General features: G+C 33.4%; 1 protein-coding gene across 1 annotated transcript; it reads left to right on the forward strand.

The window, feature by feature from the left end:
- Positions 1-2,066: 2,066 nt before the first annotated feature.
- On the forward strand, positions 2,067-14,538 carry LOC131934302 (chorion peroxidase; the record flags this gene model as incomplete). Its single annotated transcript, XM_059290501.1, is given in 7 exon segments — positions 2,067-2,232; positions 2,558-2,720; positions 7,751-7,897; positions 9,948-10,007; positions 12,797-12,966; positions 13,667-13,769; positions 14,026-14,538. Coding segments are annotated over 7 exon segments (876 nt in total), but the record flags the coding sequence as incomplete, so codon positions are not given.
- Positions 14,539-15,491: the final 953 nt, after the last annotated feature.

Genomic DNA, 15,491 nt, shown 5'->3' on the forward strand with positions numbered 1-15,491 from the left:
GGGCTTCCGCGTAGGTCAAGACACACAGCCTACTCATTTGATTCACGATCGGATTTTGTCAACTTTTTTTATGTAACACAATCGTAAAATACGCTTTAGTTCAACGGGTTTCTTTTTTGAGTAATATCGGTTATTTATTCCTTAATCCGGAGTGAATTTTTCCGATTTTAGTGTTCGAAAAAACGCCCCTCCCCCCCCTATCTAGGAAAGCTGGAAAGCGGTTTTTCCGGTCACTGTTTCTTAAGGATATATGTTTTACAGTTACACAATCAATGTGAAAACAGTTAAATCAGTATACAAAGGCTCTCAGCCGTTAAATTTCTTTACTTTGACTGTTTATTATTCAAAACTGCAGCTTAAAATGAGCTTTTAATTTTTTTCTACCCCTTTTGGCGCCCCCCTAGGGTCGGCGCCCGGGGCGGCCGCCCTCCCCGCCCTCCCCTAGCTACGCCTCTGACTATCGGCCGTGAACTTGTGGTCACAGACTAAGAAGGGGCAGATAATCGTCTTTTAGAGATCGCGAGCTATTTTAAGCAAAAATTTTTAGTCGTATGTTGTGTTGAGTTCATACAGAACGAATTACTAAAAAGTAGAAAATAAAACAAATATTAAAATCTTTATAAACATAAGCTTTTAAATGCCATGAAAAAAAAGACAATAAAACTACGTTGCTTTCTTTAATAAAATCATTGGTGGCTCTTGTACGTATTTTAGAGACCAATTTTTTTTGACAAGCTTTATTTAACACACTGTCTCAGAGTTTCTTCCAGGCATCTCTTCGGGGGGGGGGGGGCTAGGGCCCCCCCCCCCCGAAATTTTTTTACCGCCCCCCCCCCCCCTAACGTAATGAAATTTATATAATTTATATAGAAAATATATACTTTTAACAGTGTCCGCCCCCCCCCCCCCCGAAGAAAGTTTACCGCCCCCCCCCCCCGAGAATTTCAAGTCCCCCCCCCCAGAGAAAAAAGTCTGGAAGAAACACTGGTCTCAGTCGTCAGTCTGTCTGTCTAGATCGAACCGCCCTAGCGAAATTACGGGCACTTCTAGCTGACAGATTCGGTCCATAGTTGGTACGTGGGTCAAGACATGAAGACAATGCAGCATGACATTAAAGTTGACGTAATTGGTTGCCTAATTAATTTTTACTTTCTCGTATACGAAATATAGAGAAATTATTGTAATCTCAAAAAATTATTTCTAACTCAGGGAGGTGTAGAACGTCGAGATGTGAAAAAAAAAATCTCGATTTTTTTTTTTGCACGATTACACGACTTTCTCTATACTTCGTATATATGAGAAGGTAAAAATGGATTTAAAAAACTGTCTATTTCCCGTAGTGTTATATAAGAATATTCGAGAAAGTTTAGGGGAGATCATTACCGATTTATTTATGAATTAATTAAAATTTTGACCACATTAGTAGTCAGTCTTACCCAACTATTCCGCACTATTACACACGCGTCATCATGCTCATTAAGTGCGCAATGGTTTTTAGTCATGCAACTACAATATAAATTTTTAAAATTTTAAGTAGGCCTACTGATAAAAATAATATTCATAAAAAAAACGTTTTAAAATCAAGCTTTTTTTATAATAATGCACTAAGAAGTAGAAAATAAATTATACACTATTATTGAAATAAGTATAAAGAAAAGCGTGGGTATTTTCCTAAATATTAGTAAAGGTATCTAATAGATACTAAAGTGACCCACGTTTTTCTTTATAGTTATTTAAACAGTAGTGTATAATTTATGTTCAACTTTTTAGTGCATTATGATATAAAAGCTTGTTATTAAAACGTTTGTTATGAATTTTTTTGTATTTAGTGCATAAACAGATTAGTAAAGATGTGTTTTATCTCTAGACTGTTTTCACACATTTTATTGTTATTCATAATTTCATTATTCTTTACTTTACTATTCGCTACTTTATTATTCTCAACATGCAAGTTTTGTTTGTTATTTTCTCAACTAAATATTAACTTGTGATGGTGTGTATTCAAAATATTAGTCGTGAATTTAGTTTGATCAGGAAACGAGAAAGATGTTTTTTATTTTCTTCAGGAAGCGAGAAAGATAGTGGGCGCTGTGATCCAGAAGATCACCTACTGTGAATGGCTGCCTGTTATTCTGGGACCTGAGCTAATGGATAAATACAAGCTTGGCTGTGCTAGGAGGAGCAAGTACAACCCATATGTCGACCCAAGGATTTCAAACAGTTTCTCTGCAGGTTAGTGTTAGGGTTAACTGCAGCCAACAGTTTGCCTCGGCTCATAGAGCAACCTTATTGTTAGATCAACAAGAGTTAGGTCTTAACATTCGCTAAGTTTAAGTCAGGTAGATCTATAGCTAACCTTCCTTTAACACCACCGTATTGTTGGTCTCCCAATTATCTTATCTTCGCTATACATTCACTGGCAAGACATTCGTTATAACAATTGAAATAGGATTTTAAAAAATGTACCTCTAGCATCTAGATTTTCAACACAATCTTTACGTTTAAGTTCTGAACCCTTACTCTAATCCATATAACAAGCAGCATGTGTTCTCTCTAGCTGCCTTCCGATTTGGTCACACTTTGGTACCCGATGCTCTCAACATTGATGAGAAACCAGAATTCCTGAAGGACACATTCCTTATCCCAGATTCAAGTTTTAATAAATTCGAAAAAATCGTGAAAACTTTGTTGGTTGACGGGGATGAATACACATTCGATTGGTGAGTGTTTTCCTCTAGAAATGGAATTGATAGTCCATGCTAGTTTAGCATGATGTTACGGCTAGATTAGCGTGATGTTACTGCCTATTTAAAATTAATAATATTGTTTCTGTACATTACCAAAATTATTATAATATATTTTAGTTACTATACATTTGAAAAAAATAAAGTACGTTATTTTATCGACTGCGTTTAATTATAAAGCCCCCCCCCCCCCCCTCTTTTTTGTCTCTTTCACGTTTTACAACTTCCCCAAAGTTAAATTAAAGCCGCTTGGGAATCATGAATCATCTATTACACTCATTTTCATATTTTTGTTATGAATATAAGCCATTGAAATGCCGTTTAGAATTATTTAATCAATTCAGATATTTTTTAAAAACCGCCCTCAACCTCTCCTTAAATTCAACCGGAGAGGCCAGGGAGAATAAAACAATGCAAATCACATTTCTTTCCATGATAAAATACACAATGGTGGTCATTTGAGTAGTTTACTTATATTAAATAATAAAACATCCCCTATCACCACAACACCCTGACTCTACTAATCCAAATTAGAAATGAAAGCGTTATCTAAATTATATCATAGTAATTATTTCTTTAAATATTTCTAGCCTTAGTAAATCCGGGAGTCATTTTGTGCTTATTTCTCAAATGTTATAAAATATTTAATTTCGGTTGAAAAACAGTTCTGGCAACGACTTGGAACCATTTGAAACCAGCTTTTCGAGCCTAAAACTTATCTTACATTACAGGTTCTCTATTTTAAATGAACCGGGAGTGATCTCCCCTAAACTTTCTCGAATATTCTTATATAAAATAACAGGGGATGGAAACTCGGGCTATAGACATGATTTTTAATCCATTTTAAATACTTAAAGTTTTAAAAATAGAATAAAATCTCGTAGACAAATTAATTGCACACCAAGTGAACGCAAATAAAAAAAGCGCATAATAGTGCGCAATATTATTAGTACTTTTAAAATTTACATTAGTTTTTTGAGAAATCGGAAGTAGCGTAAATTACTACTTCCAGTCAACGGAAATTACTCAAAATTTAACAGAAGGTAGAGAATTAGATCTTTTACTTACATGTGAAATTTCATTTATCTATCTGAAATAGTACTCAAGTTATAGGCTTTTAAAAAATTCAAAGTAGGAAAAGTACCACTTCCGGTTATCGGAAATCGCTCAAAAGTTGATACGGATCTACGATTTTGATAAAATACTTATATATGAAATTTCATCAACCTAGCTGTAACGGTACTCAAGTTATCGTGTTTACACACGGACAGACACACACACAGACACACACACACACAGACATACGGACAAGATTGCAAAATTATGTTTTTCCGTATCAGTGAGGTGTAAAACGTCGAGATTTGTAAAAATCTCGATTTTTTTTTTTGCACGATTACAATACTTTCTCTATACTACGTATATACGAGAAAGTAAAAATTGCATAGGGGTCGTCCATAAATGACGTCACGCTCGTAGGGGTGGAGGGGTCCATAATTTTGTGATGTTGTGTGATGAGGGGAGGGTGGGTTTTAAATAGTGTGACGTTACACTTTTGCATTATAAAAGTAACGTTAGAAAACGAATTTCAGCCGTTATTTCGAGGTTTAGAAATTTGTTTTAAAAATGTAATATAAATTGATTAAAATACTTTATGTTGACTGAGTTCAAACAAGATTTAGGGAAAATATCTATGTTTTAAGAAAAATTCAACTGCAATTTTGATGGGGTTGTTTTAAGGGTGGGGGTCTGGCTTTTTGTGACGAAGTATGGCGGAGGGAAAGGGGGGGGGGAGGTTAAAATCGTTTTAAAACGCGTGGCGTCATTTATTAATGCCATCTAATGTGGGTTATTCACATACTTTTTATCTCATAATATAGGTATGCTCTTTGTAAACTTTATTCGGCATATCCCGCTGTTCTGTATAAAATTTCTATCCCGTAATATAGGTTTTTAAAAACTTTTTTGTGTGCATATCATAGGTGATTTATTAACTTTTTATCACACAATTTAAGTTCTTTATTAACATCGCATAATTTCAGTTCTTTTTACAAGCTTTTTATTTAACTTGCTTTCTCTGTCTGACTAGATCGAAACGCCAGAGCGACATTTCGGGCACTTCTTATTGACAGATTTGGTTCAAAGTTGGCACGTGGAGCAAGACATGAAGACAATGCAATCTGACATTAAATATGACTTAATTGGATGCCTAATTAATTTTTTACGAAATAACTAAATTTTGACCAAATAAGAGAGCTATCTTGTACAACTATTCCGCAGTATTATACGCTCGTTTTCATGTTCGCTAGGAGCGCAAAGGTTTTTAGTCATGCAACTCTATCTAAATTTTTAAAAATGCAAAGTAATGAAAAAAATAATTAAAAAACGTTTTCATAACAAACTTTTAGTGCATTATAACATAAAAGCTTGTTATTAAAACGTTTTTATGAATTTTATTTTCAGTATTTTAAATTTTTAAAAATTTACAATAGAGTTGCATGACTAAAACCGTTGCGCACCTAATGAACATGATAATGCGCGTATAATAGTGCGGAACAGTTGGGCAAGAAAGCCTACTAATTTGGACAAAAGTTTAGTTAATTCGTATAAAATTATTTTAGGCATCAAGTTGTCAAATTTAATGTCAGATTGCATTGTCTTCATGTCTTGACCCACGTGCCAACTTTGAACCGAATCTGTTAGTTAGAAGTATCCGAAATTTCGCTCGGGCGTTTCGATCTAGACAGACAGAGAAAGCAAGTTAAATAAAAAGCTTGTAATAAAAGCTTGTAAAAAAAACGTTTTAATAACAAGCTTTTAAGTAATAATGCAATAAAAAGTAGAAAATAAATTATTTCTTTAAATATGTAATACTACACTACCATTTAAATAACTATAAAGAAAAGCATAGGTCACTTTATAATCTATTGGATACCTTTACTAATATTAAGGAAGAGACACACGCTTTTCTTTATGGTTTTTTTTTAATTGTAGTTTATTATTAAATATTTAAAGAAAATAATTTAATTTCCACTTTTTATTGCATTATTACTTAAAAGTAGAAAACAAACGACACACAACTATTTAAATAACTATACAGAAAAGCGTGGGTATCTTCCTAAATATTAGTAAAGCTACCTGATAGATAATACAGTGACCCACGCTTTTCTTTATATCTATTTAAATAGTAGTGTGTCGTTTATTTTCTACTTTTAAGTGCATCATAACTTAAAAGCCTTTTATTAAAACGTTTTTTCAAGCTTTTATTTAACTCACAGTCTCTGTCGTCAGTCTGTCTAGATCGAAACGCCCAAACGAAAATTCGGGCACTTCTAACTGACAGATTTGGTTCATGGTTGTGACGTGGGACAAGACATGAAGACAATATAATCTGACATTAAATTTGACTTATTAATTTTTTATGAATTTTAATTAACATTTTGTCCAAATTAGTAGGTTGTCTCATCAAACTATTCCGCACTATTAGACACGCGTCATCACGTTCATTAGGTGCGCAATGGTTTTTAGTCATGCAACTCTATTGTAAATTTTAAAAATTTAAGGTACTAAAAAACTTGCATAAAATTTTTAGCGCAATTTCCATTCTGGAGAATTGCGTTTATTAACCCGTCATTTCTGGATGTATGAATGTATGAATGAATGGATGGATGGATGGATGGATGTGTGTCCGCAGCTTTAAGTCGTATCTCCTCCTCAACGAAGCAATATCGATGACTAGTTCCAAAAGCAATTATGTTAAGCAAGTTACGAAGATGAACATAGGCCATAAAAATTCCGGGTTTCTTTCATGGATTTCTCGGAAAAGCCAAAAAACCAAAAAAAAATGCAGTTTTTGGCCCATATCTCGGCAACCAGACCACTTAGCGACTTGAAACATACACCAATCGATTTCTGCCATAATTTAGAACAATATTGCCGAAGAAAGTTTTCAAAAATATCCTTTCGTTTGGTCACAAAATGTTTTTGAATTAATTAAAATTTGGACCGAATTACTAGGCATTTTTATCCAACCACACCACACGCGTCATCACGTTCAATAGCTGCGCCATCACGGTCAATGGCTGCGCCATCACGTTCGGTAGCTAGGCGCGCAATGGTTTTTAGTCATGTAACTCTATTGTAAATAAAACATGTAAAATACTGGAAAAAAAAATTAATAAAAAAACGTTTTAATAACTAACCAATGGTTTTACTAACCCTGCTCTTGATTTACGCTACGACAGAGCTATTTTTAGATAACATATTGAAATTGCGCTTAAATGTCACTAGACTTTTTAATTAACTTGTTTTCATAAAAAACGTTTTAATAACAAGCTTTTATGTAATGATGCACTAAAAAGTAGAAAATAAATTATACACTACTATTTAAATTACTATAAAGAAAAGCGTGGGTCACTTTAGTACTTTAGTACTTATTGGATACCTTTACTAATATTTGAGAAGAGACCCACGCTTTTCTTTTGTCATTAAATTTGACTTAATTGCATGCATAATTAATTTTTTATGAATAAATTAAAATTTTATCCAAATTAGTAGGCATTCTTATACAACTATTCTGCACTATTATACGCGCGTTATAATGTTCATTAGATGCGCAGTAGTTTTCAGTCAAGCAACTCTATTGTAAATTTTAAAAAAAACATTTCAAGTACTAATTTTTTTCTTCATAAAAACGTTTTAATAACAAGCTTTTATGTAATAATGCACTAAAAAGTAGAAATTAAATGATTTTCTTTAAATATAAAATAATAAACTAATATTTGAAAAACTATAAAGAAAAGCGTGGGTCTCTTTCTAAATCTTAGTAAAGGTATCCAATAAATAATAAAGTGACCGACTCTTTTCTTTATAGTTCTTAAGTAGTAGTGTATTATGATATATTTAAAGAAAATCGTTTTTTGTTTTTACTTTTTAGCGCGATATTACGTAAAGGCTTTTTATTAAAACAAGCTTGTTATTTTTTTTTAACTTTTCATCGCATACTGTAGGTTCTTTAGTGACTCAATCTCCAAACATTTGTTTGAGCCAAGGACCGGTGCTAAAGGTGCCCTTGATCTGCTCTCAGTGAACATCCAGCGAGGCAGAGATCATGGCGTTCCAGCATACTACTATTGGAGGCAGTTCTGTGGTCTTAGGTCAGTTAAATACAGCCAACATTTCTCCGCTCCTTATTATTTCTAATTTATTATTAACTTTCTAATCACAGTCACCTACGGCTCACATACATTGCGCATCTTCCCTGATAATGCGATTCAATTTTACCAACAATTAAAACAAAACAAAAATTTAATAACAAGTTTTTATATATTATATGCACGATGAAGAAGAAAATAAAACGATTTTATTTTAAAAATGCAATAAAGCACTTTATTTAAATAATAAACAAGGAAGGTGATGGTTGCTATATTATGTATATAATACCTTAAATAAAATTTAAGTTGCTGCCCACGCTTTTCTATCTAGTTATTTAATAGTAGTGCATCGTTTTATATGTAAATAAAATTATTTTCTTTTCTACTTTTTAGTGCATTATTAGGTTTGTTATTAAAACGTTTTAAATGATTTTCCCCTTCTCGAAAACAGAGTATATAAAAAGTATTGAATTTGTGCACAAATAGGAGTTGGCGTGGTCGAGCCTGTAAAGCTCATGATTGCTAAGCAGAAAAGTCCCGAGTTCGAACCATCGGACATATGAGGCTCGTTAGCTGGGGACAGCCACTCTCTAGGAGAGACAACTGTAAAATAAAACAACTGCTGCCTTGTAGTTTGTTCTTGGTTGGACAAAGGCTATGGAAGCAAATTCAAAAAGAATAGTAGGCTAAAATCGGAGTCAGTGGCCTAAATAACGCATAACCAGTTGACACATATACTTAATTGTGTTGGATGGGATCTCTTCCAATACTAAAATCAGAGTTTCTTCCAGGCATCTCTTCAACCCCCTCCCCCGAAGAAAGTCACCCCCCCCCCCGAACGAAATGGAATTTATATAGAAAATATATACTTTTACCATTGTCCGCCACCCCACAGGTTTCAATAAAGTTTTGAAAGATTCCCGGTAATCGAATATGATATTTTTTTCTATTTCCGTGGGAAACAAATAACTTGAGAACTGTTTCAGTTACGTAAATGACATTTCAAATATAAGTAAAAAATATTTTAGTTGGATCATTTTCAATTTTTTTGAGTGACTTCCGATATCCAGAAGTTATATTTTATAACTGGTTTCTAAAAATATAAAATACCGGATAACTTGAGTAGTGTTTCAGTTGACTAGACGAAATTTCATACACATATATGATTTTATTAGCTGTTTCCTACCTAATTTTGAGTGATTTTCGGAAGTTAGCTCGCTATTTCCGATTTCTGAAAAAAAATATAATCAAAGTTTCCTTTAGAAAGCACTAATTTGTCTGTGCGATTCTATTATGTTAAAAAAATAATTATTAAAAAAATAAAACATATCTATAACCATCTTCTTATTATTATATAGAATATGCGACAAAGTTTAAGGGAAATCACACCCTTTTTATTTTAACTTGCTTTCTGTTGCAAATATCGTGCTTTTGTCTGTCATCGGGCATGGGCCGGAACTGGCGAGCGAAATTCCGACCTCTTCTAACGGACCGATTTCTTTAAAACTTGGCTCGAGGATGAAGACCCGATGCCAATGCTGCGAGCGGATGGGTTTCCCCGCATTGGGTCAAATATTCCTTCGGCGCACTGAGCTGCGCTAGGGTGTCGGTAGCGCTTTGATATTCACGAAAATAAAAATAAAAATTGAGAGCCAACGCTCTCACGAACGTTGGCCCAGACATCTCTCCTCCCCGAACCCAAAGTGTCATTTAAACAGCCACCAAACAACACGTTTACCCGGGCGTCCGCGCCCAGGGAGAGACTCCCACGTGGTTCCAAATTATGCATAAAAAATTGAAACGCTGGCAATAGGCAAATAAAATTAATAGTAATAAGACTATTCCTGTTCAGGGTTTGTTTGTTCTCTAGTTCAAGCTATTCCGTTCTCCCATCCGCCCGTACATATATTAAAAAGAAATTATATTTAGGCTTATATTCACACAATTCATAATCAGACATATCTTTAGACAATTTTTAATCAGGCATACATTTATAAATTTTAAAATCAAGCACATATTTACAAATTGTTTAATCGGGCATGTATTGTTTCAGACGTTTTACAAGATTTGAAGACTTTGGTGAGATGGGTCAACAAATGAAGCAACTTTACAGGTAAAATGACCTTTAATTAGTACACGGGTCGACAAATACAGCAGATTTGCAGGTAAAATGACATTCAATTAGTATATGGCCAACAAATGAAGCAGCTTTACGGATACAGTGAAATTGACAGGCTTAGTGGGCCTTTTATGTTAGAATTGTTTACACTCTTTATAAAATACGGTTTGTTGTTAGATTTACAAGTCAAACACATTTTTACGACCGAAAAAATTAAGATCTACTCACTAATATCATTTAACGTACGGCAATACATTTTTCTTTTCGAGGTTTTTCTGTTTCTGTACCTTGACTTATGAAGGGATGGTGTAGTTAGAGACGTCCTACGGACTCGAGCAAGTAATCGGGACACAGTGCCCCCCCCCCCCCCCCCCCCCCCCCCGGAAAAAAAAGTCTGGAAGAAACACTGCACTTGACTTAAGCTGTCTTGCCCTCAGCTTTCCGACTACGCCACAAACAATTAGGCAATAAGGAGTCAATTTGCTGAAGAGCATTCATACGTAGTAAGCTTAGGGGAAACACGTTTAGAATTAGTCACTGATAGCTTAAAATAGTTTTCAATTTTTTTTTTATTGTAATATACAAAAAATGTAAATGAACTGCAAATTCTTATTACACTTTTCGAGTTGAACATTTTAGTTATTGAAATTGTTTATCTTTTTCTGTCGAACACACAAATTAAGTAGAAATAAAACGCTTTTGCTTGTGACGAAATTATGCAGAAATAGTGTCCAATACGATGAATCGTTTATACGCTATAAAACTAATTTGAATGGAAACAACCTTGTTGACCCAACTAACATGAACCAAAAAAGTTTATTTTCTAACTTTAGAAATTAGTATTTGTAAAACATATATTGTAAAATATGTAAATGGAAAACACTTCAAAGTAATTTTGTGATATACATCAACGTTATAATTATAATGTATCTTTGGTCTAATCGATTTTGAAATACGCGAGTAGATCGTTTGTTATACATGAATAATTAGATCTATATCCTACTAAAACTAGGGGAGATTGTATATAAATTATTATAAATGTAAGCCCTGACAGGGGACCACTAATCTACCTTCCTAGGCTTATGTAAATGATCTATCCAGTCAGTGCAAATCCGGCTCAACACAGACTGGTTTTAAACCATAACCTTAGTCGTATACTAAAATAAAACAAAATAAACCGGGAGTGATCTCCCCTAAACTTTCTCGAATATTCTTATATAAAATAACAAGGGATGGGAACTCGGGCTATAGACATGATTTTTAATCCATTTTAAATACTTAAAGTTTTAAAAATAGAATAAAATCTCGTAGACAAATTAATTGCACACCAAGTGAACGCCAAATAAAAAAGCGCATAATAGTGCGCAATATTATTAGTACTTTTAAAATTTACATTAGTTTTTTGAGAAATCGGAAGTAGCGTAAATTACTACTTCCGGTCAACGGAAATTACTCAAAATTTAACAGAAGGTAGAAAATTAGATCTTTTACTTACATGTGAAATTTCATTTATCTATCTGAAATAGTACTCAAGTTATAGGCTTTTGAAAAATTCAAAGTAGGAAAAGTACCACTTCCGGTTATCGGAAATCGCTCAAAAGTTGATACGGATCTACGATTTTGATAAAATACTTATATATGAAATTTCATCAACCTAGCTGTAACGGTACTCAAGTTATCGTGTTTACACACGGACAGACACACACACAGACACACACACACACAGACATACGGACAAGATTGCAAAATTATGTTTTTCCGTATCAGTGAGGTGTAAAACGTCGAGATTTGTAAAAATCTCGATTTTTTTTTTGCACGATTACAAGACTTTCTCTATACTTCGTATATACGAGAAAGTAAAAAAGCTAACAGTTAATAAAATTTATCAAGCCAAAAGAATGGAACAAAATGTCAAAAAAAGTTAATTCAACAAAATACTAAAGGTGCAATTAAAACACCCAATCGAACAACAAACCAGACTTCTTGAACATAAAACCACAATTTATAAATACTGATGAACAGGCGATGGCTCCCTATGCTTACGGATGGTCTAGGTTCTGAGCCTACTTAACAAAAAAGAAACATGAACAGTTAACGGCAAGAAACCAAACGGTACATTCGCATTTTAACATACAGATAATAATAATCAGACACACTCCAGCCACTTACATATATTTATACAGAAAACAATGTTCTTTTTTCCCAAAATGTACTTAAATTTATTTAAAGACATTAATTAATTTATTGATATATTCATTTGTAGAAACACACAGTATATTATTTAATAATGAAGGCACGGACAAATAAGACAAAAATAACTTTTTAAAAATACCAATAAATAAACCGTGTTTTAAAATAATTATATATGTTCAATATGAACTCACTCCTCTCCTTTACCGCATGGACGTCATAAATGGATGCGCAAATGGAACGGGCGGATGAATCAAAGAATATGGATTCATTTGGGGTTAAAAGAATATAAATATTATAAAGGGTGCAGTGGGTATAATACGATATTGGTTTGTGTTGTCCAGTGCAGCCGACAGATCATTTCCGAACTGGAAACTGGGTCGTCTAGTAGTTATTATATTCTTCGGGTATATTTTTAGGTGTCTTTTGATAAAAATATTTTTTTTAATCATCGCACCTTTTTGCTGAATTAATAATTTTTTTTTTCATACAGAGAAGAATACGTTATGTAATTAAGTCTTGCAATGTCATCTCTTCATGTAAATCCCCTTTTGTAATAACATCTATTTATATCAATGTGACCAACTCGCTAGACACATCATGGACGTTGATCTCTTTGTTGGTGGAGTCATGGAACCCCGCGTCTATGGCGGCGTCATTGGTGAAACTATGGGCTGTATCGTCGCCAGGCAATTTTCAGAACTCAAGTTTGGAGACGCTCATTTTTTCTTGAGCAAAGAATATCCTCAAGGATTCACAGACTGTAAGTAAAACAACATGCACCTGTATTTTAATGCCATTTTAGTACCCATATAATGGAATATCAGACAGGGTGGAGTTTTCCGCCAAATTTTCTTTTAAAATCTTATATTTGAAAAGTTAGTGCAAATATTTGAATCTTTTTTTTTAATTCCTAAATTAATTCTGGAAAGAGTAACAATTAACGCTAATATATATATATATATATATATATATATATATATATATATATATATATATATATATATATATATATATATATATATATATATATGCCCGGGTTTAGGAGATAAATTACTTTTGCAATTAAATGCCTATATGCAAATGTGGACGTTTGATAAAATAACACATAACCCTAAACCTAATTCTAACTCTAAACTTAACTTTAACCACAACCAACCACAACGCAAACAAAATCACAAACGCAAACGTAACGCAAACTCAAACGCACACACATATGCAAACATAAATGCAAACACAAACTCAAACTAAAAAACACAAAAGCAAATGAAAACGCAAACACAAACGTGAAATGAATTATAAAAAGTAACAGTTGTTTTATGGCATTCAAAATTTTAAATTGATGCTCCAAGGAAGGTTATAAGCACTCTGGCATCTCTTGCCTATGCTACCGATAATATTAATATGGCCTCCATGAGATGTACGGCTGCCATGCTTGTTAATGTGAGAATTACCATCTCCAGCTCAAGTCGAGGCCATCAAAAAAGTGGAATTAAATTCACTGCTCTGTTTAATCGGTAATGCCGGAGAGGTGCAAGCCAATCCATATTACTTGAAGTCTGAAACGTAAGTTTTTCTCCGAATATCTTAAACTTGTTATTTAAGCTATGCGTTAGATACATTTGCTAACTTTAACGGTTATGTTTAGATGAATATGGTTATTTAAATGTTGTAGTGATAACTTATAAATGTAACATGGAGAAATATTAAGTTATTTCATGCATTTCGTGTAAAAGCTTTTTTTTTTAATTTAAAAACATATGGTTAAAAATGTTTTCAATATTATATTTAAATGAAATATTCCATTTTAATCTTTTCACAGTAATCCAATGACACCTTGCTCGTATTACCAAGACATAGATTTGACCCCTTGGACTAATGCATACTAAGTTATTCACTTGTTATGTATTTTAATAACTGAAATGGCGAAATTTTAAAACATTTTATGGAGAAACGCGACATCAAGTTTTTGAAGGTCCATGAAAAACGTCATCCATTTTTACACTTAAGACAAAGCAGAGCAGCACAAATTAACTAGGTTCAAATAGCAAAATGTAATTATCTTTTTTTTTATTCAGTTGATGAAATTTTTCTGCTCAGTTTTTTCCTAAGCAAACGCTATGGAAATATGTATCAAGAGACATTGTTATTTTATTTAGCAGGAACGCCATTGACGTGTAACTGGTTGTGGCGAGTTAAATAGTTTTTTCTTATTGGTTTAGGTCCATCGAAAATTAAACGGTTTTCACATTTATCTTTTTATGTCTCAACTTTAAAAATATATATATTCTTTATTGCTGATTAATTTTCTTTTAATAAAGTTGAAACGCTTGTATTGTCTATTTCCTTCCATTTATTCAGTTTAAATTAAAAAAAATTTTGGGAGGGGGGGGGGGGGTTAATTTACACACATAGCTGTGGCAAGTGCAATAACATTCTTGCTCTAAACCAGTGCTTCACAAACTAGTTTGGCCTATTGCTCCTTTGATGGGGCGTAGCAAAGGGGGGGGGCGGGTACATATGACCCCGGGCGCCGTCCCTAGGGGCGCTAAAATGGTTTGAAAAAAAAATAAAAGCTCATTTCAGATGCAGTTTTGAATTATAAACATAAAAAAAATATGGGGGGGGGGAGGAGAGCGGCAAATTGAAAGTTTGTTCCCGGGCGCCGAGAGGGGTCGCTACGCCTCTGCCCCTTTAAACGAAAAATATATCTCCCCCATTGCCCCCCTTCCACCCAAACAACAAAGAGAGAGGGACATGTAGCGATAATTTGTATCTTCTTGGCATTCTGCCTGCCTTTGCTTAGGTTTTTGGGGAAAAAAATGTTACCCTAAACATAACTCCTTTATTGATACTAGCCAATTCTAAACGTAACACGAACCGGTTTAAGTTAAATGTTATATTTTATTAATTAAACCGATTCAATACTTGTCGGTGCGAAGGCATAAATTACGTGGAGGGGGGGGGGGGGCAGGGGCTTATTTATTTAAGCTTAAACGAAAATATTATAGTGGCCCTATATATATATATATATATATATATATATATATATATATATATATATATATATATATATATATATATATATATACATTGTAATAATAAGTTCTGGTTTGCGGAGTTTCATTTCAATATTTCGAGGTGCAACTGGAAAGGTTGGACTACTCCTCATTGGGTGACATGGCTGTACAGACGGCAAGAAAGATAGCAAGTATTTAGATAATCAACAGAGCTAAAAAAAAAAAACATTTTAAATGGCTACATCAAAATGTTAAAGTGAAAATGGTT

Source organism: Physella acuta, unplaced genomic scaffold (assembly GCF_028476545.2).
Source record: "Physella acuta isolate Inbredline_101_S28 unplaced genomic scaffold, ASM2847654v3 ptg002796l, whole genome shotgun sequence".
Classification (NCBI taxonomy): Eukaryota; Metazoa; Mollusca; class Gastropoda; family Physidae; genus Physella; species Physella acuta.